General features: G+C 30.5%; 1 protein-coding gene across 1 annotated transcript; it reads left to right on the plus strand.

The window, feature by feature from the left end:
• The first annotated feature begins 1,181 nt into the window (after window positions 1-1,181).
• Window positions 1,182-4,134, plus strand: LOC109790542 (Plastid-lipid associated protein PAP / fibrillin family protein). Its single transcript, XM_020349730.3, has 4 exons — window positions 1,182-1,423; window positions 2,304-2,427; window positions 3,028-3,207; window positions 3,720-4,134. Exons 1-4 carry the CDS (start codon window positions 1,220-1,222, stop codon window positions 3,905-3,907), a joined length of 696 nt encoding a protein of 231 aa, XP_020205319.1. The 5' UTR covers window positions 1,182-1,219; the 3' UTR covers window positions 3,908-4,134.
• Window positions 4,135-4,668: the final 534 nt, after the last annotated feature.

Below are 4,668 nucleotides of genomic sequence, written 5' to 3' on the forward strand. Positions count from 1 at the left end.
CTCTCATTCACCTTCCACATTCACATAATCACACACCTTCCTGGACTCATCTAATATAGTCAGTGAGTGATAAGCCACAGAAAAGAAATTATTTCCCATAGAAAGCCAAACATCCTTCCAAAATCTAACATTGCAACCCAAAATGTCTTTATATTACCTCTATAATAAATGCCTTTTATAATCCCTTTTGTATACATACTCTTAAATTGTATAACTCCTCCATTTTAAAAACCACAAGTATCTTATAAAATGTATCACAATTTAACTATTTTAATGTAAATGGACAATTCATTGCCCGTAACAATGTAACTTCTTTTATTTGATTGGATAGAAAATAAAAAAAAATAAGAATCCAATAAAAGAAATTCAGAGAGAAAATAATTTTTAAAAACAAAAATTAATTTATTCTTTCTTCCACTTTACATTCATTTTTAAATTTATTATTTTTTCTTCTTTAATTTCCTCTCTCAAAATTAAACAGGATAAAACTTTTAATGGATGCTTGATAAACAAAATATTTTACTTTTTTAAGACTGTAATTTCTAAAAGTTTTTCGTGTTTTGTTTATTATTTAAAAAATAATATATTTATGAAATAATTTTTGTATAAATTTTCTTACAAAATTATTTCCATTAAAAAAATGAGAAACTAACTTTCTTAAAATAATATTATAACTTTAATGCGATAAAAATATTATACTACTTTGATTTACTTATTTAATATAGTAAAAAATTCATAATTAATTAATAGCATTTAAAAACATTCTCAAACATAAAAAAATTATCATATATTAAATTTTTTTTATAGAATTTCATAGTTGATTTTATCACTTAATAACTAAAATAATATTTTAAAAATTTCAATGTTTGATTAACACTATGTGACATTTATTTAAACCAATCATACATATTGGTCCATAATTTAAAACATTATTTATTTTGATCCATATTTTAATTTTTTTTCCGATTAAAAAAACCCACCATAAACACAAGAGATATTTGTTGTTAATAATATCCGATTATTTTCATTTTTCATAACTCATATCTCATACGATATCAGAACCTCCAAGATAAGGCGAGAAAGAGTTGCACACGTGTCCTCACACAACCCAATAACTCTTCTCCATGTAGATTTTCATCACACGTGGCACGTGCGACACAAGGTTCTAATATTATTATTATTATTATTTCCGTGACTGTGAGCGGCTAAGTAGATCGCCATGGCTGTGGCTTCACCTTCCGCTGCGTCTCTCTTCCTTCCTTCTTCCGTCAAACTCAATGCTCCAACGCCCAATTCCGTTACGCTCCGTTTTCCTCACCTCAAACGCCGTTATAATGCCTTCAGAGTCGCTGCTTCGGTTTCTCTCTCTAACCCCTACGTGCGAACTGGCCCCGACGATCTTGTCTCCTCCATTCTCTCTAAGGTACAATCCTCCTTTCATTTTTTTTTTATATTTAATTTTTATTTCATTGATCTTTTTTAGGGAAAATAAGATTAAGTTACTTAAAACTTGCATAATAAAGTATATAAATTTTTAAATAATAAAATATAATATTAATAATTAACTATTTGAATCGAATAAAGGACCTTAAAATTTGAAAATTAAACTTAATATTATTTGTTTTGACATATATTAGTAATTTTTAAATTGAGTTATAAATTAACCCCAAACCTGTGGTTCAGCAGTAGGGGTTGATCCACACTTAAATAAGGTCAGGGTTCAATCCTGTCTTGTGTATGCAACCGCGTTAAATCTTGGGGCCAACTATCCTACTCTTTGAGATTGTATTTAATTTATATATATATTATTGAGATAAAACTTCAGAAGATTATACATAATAAAGATACCATTAGATGTCTGCACGTATTAGCAAGATAAAATTTCGATTCTGATCAGAGAATCACGCCAATATATATGGTGTTGTATCTGAAGTTTTGTCCAAAAGAATATTCATGTAATAGATTTTATGTATGAAGACAAAACCTGGATGCAGTTTCCTAGTTTTTTTTTTGTTGAAATTATTCTCTAATTAAAATTGAATTTTTATCTAGATAATTCTCGCAATAAAGGTTGACATTTTACGATCAGAGTTGAATCTTGACATGAAGTTCCAATTTTGATCGGAGAACATACACAAAGTATTTTCCTGTATATTATGAAGGCTTATGGATTGTGTTTGTTTTGCTCCTTTTTTTTTTAGCACTAAGGTAGCTATTAAGTACAAATTACAAACTTGCTTTCGTTTTATTCTGTTTAGCTTTTAGAATATATTTTCAGCACTAAATATTAAGTTTTTGATCAGGTGGTGCAAACAGATGGAGGAGTTTTGCTGAAGAAGGAAGAGCATAAAGAGGTGGCTGAAGTGGCTCAGGAACTGCAGAAGTATTGCGTGAGTGAACCAGTGAAATGCCCTTTAATATTTGGAGGTGAATCCTTGAGATTGTGTTGAAAGTCCCTAACATCTTGTCTTCTAAGTTCAAATTTGTTTTTCTGTATCTATTTAAATTTTGCAAAGAAACTTTAGGGGTGCCTTTGGTTTTCTGTTTTCTGAAATATTTTAGGTGATGTTTTCGCTTATAATTGTAACATACCATATTGTTTTCATTTTGTTTTGTACTCAGTTGTTCTCAAGAATTTGCAAAGAAGATAGTGAAAACAACAAAATGAAACAAAGTGAAATAAGAACTAAAGTGAATATAAGGTAACGTTTTTATAGCTGTTAGTGGAGACATGTGAACTAGAAATGAAAATAGAAAACAAGCCAAATGTACCCTTATGGTATGCTTATCTTGCTCCATTTAATTTCACCCACCATTAGATATTCAATGATATCCTCAATTGTTCTGTATTTTATCTTTTTCCTCTGTATAATGTAGGTGCATTAGATATTATCTAATCGAGAAATGAATCCACTTTAAACTTGGAATCATTCATCTGTGCATTTTTTTCCTAACTGTATTCTAGTCAATTATATGAGAATCATTCAGTTCTTGCTTTACTATTTCTTTCTTGTTTATGCTATCCAGAGTGGGATGTAGTGTACTGTTCCCGACCAACGTCACCTGGAGGTGGCTATAGAAGTGCATTTGGCCGCCTTTTCTTTAACACAAAGCAAATGGTTCAGGCTGTTGAAGCTCCTGATATTGTGAGAAACAAGGTCGTGTTGTCTGTTTTAGGCTTTCTGGATGTGGAGGTGTCACTGAAGGGTATGTCATTTAACTATTTAAATGATGAATGAAACTTCCACTTGCTGATAGCATATCCAATTATCCAAAAAAACTATTGATTGCAAAACTGAAATTTGTCAGTTTTGTAAATTCTGAACTCAGAACCGAAGGAATAAATAGTTACTGGATAGTTTTAAGTTCTTTAATCAATATTAAAGCAAAAAAGAGCGTAAATCTTCACTTTAATAATCCTTGAAATTGTGTTAGTCAGTATAGTCCCTCACACTGGAATTTCATTTTAGTCCTTTCCCACTACATTTTTTGCTGACATTAAGGACTAAAGTAAATGATATTTGGCTACATTTTATAAAGTTAGAAACTATAGCAGAAGTTTTGTAAAGGTAGGAATTGAAGTGTTCAATGCTTTCAATTCCAAGGATGAAAAATGGAGATTTACTTATATTTTTTTTTGTTTGCTTTGTATAGTCTAATTCATTTTTCATTTACCATTAAACTTCTGTGCTGATTTGATGCGTGCCAATGTGAGACAGGAAAACTCAAGGCTCTGGATAGTGAATGGATTCAAGTTATATTCGAAGCACCTGAATTGAAGGTAGGATCATGGCAGGTCCAATATGGTGGTCAGAGTGAAGTTAAACTCAAAATCACTTATGTTGATGACAAAATCAGGTTAGGACTGGGTTCCAGAGGTTCCCTGTTTGTTTTTAAAAGAATATGAAATCAAAATGCAATAAGAAAAATCCTTTCAGGGAAAGTTCTGTCAAGTTTGTAACTTGACACCCTGCACAATTTCATGTATAATATGATTATGACTATATGAGTAGGAGCTTGAAGAGACCGTGTTACTCTTTGGCTAGTTTGTCTCAAAATGGACTAGTGTGTTGGAAGGTGCAAATGTAGTGTAATTAAATTGTTACTGAGACAGTGAGGCAATCCTTCTATTTCTTTACCGGCCTAAAATAGGCACTTTGTGCCTTCATGTATTTTTTTTAAGAAAAAAAGTTGCTTCAACCAATCTTGCTTCCTTCTGCAACTCTTTATGGTTGCTTCCACTTTTTCTGAAAGAAAAATAAGAAATAAAAGTAATAGAAGTTACAAAATAGTGAGGAGTTTATAATAGGAAAGACGTGAGTAATTTGAGGATAGTTACATAGATAAAAATGTTGTAAAGAAATGTGTATCAAAAGGATGTATTGCCTTACTTGGAAAAAGAGAATGATTTTATTATTATCATTCGTACATATTACATTTTCCTTACACCTATTTGTAACAATCTAATATTCCAAAATAAGGAAATAAGGAAAAAAATATTCTAAAAAATAAACTAGAAGATTCTTCAGATATTTTCTCTAATTAGGAAGATTTTCCTCTAATTACAACATTCCCCCTCAAGTTTGTAAATGAATATCAATCATTCCCAACTTGCCTACAAGATCTTGAAATCTACCCCGAGGGAGCCCTTTTGTAAAAATATCTACT

This window comes from Cajanus cajan, chromosome 9 (genome assembly GCF_000230855.2).
Source record: "Cajanus cajan strain Asha chromosome 9, NIPB_CcT2T_4, whole genome shotgun sequence".
Taxonomy (NCBI): Eukaryota; Viridiplantae; Streptophyta; class Magnoliopsida; order Fabales; family Fabaceae; genus Cajanus; species Cajanus cajan.

Bases quoted from the DNA above. Each gene is read 5' to 3' on its own strand.
- LOC109790542 (XM_020349730.3), top strand. From the start codon at position 1,220: ATGGCTGTGGCTTCACCTTCCGCTGCGTCTCTCTTCCTTCCTTCTTCC. The intron at 1,424-2,303 runs GTACAATCCTCC...GTTTTTGATCAG, and splicing joins TCTCCTCCATTCTCTCTAAG to GTGGTGCAAACAGATGGAGG. The intron at 2,428-3,027 runs GTGAATCCTTGA...TATGCTATCCAG, and splicing joins ATGCCCTTTAATATTTGGAG to AGTGGGATGTAGTGTACTGT.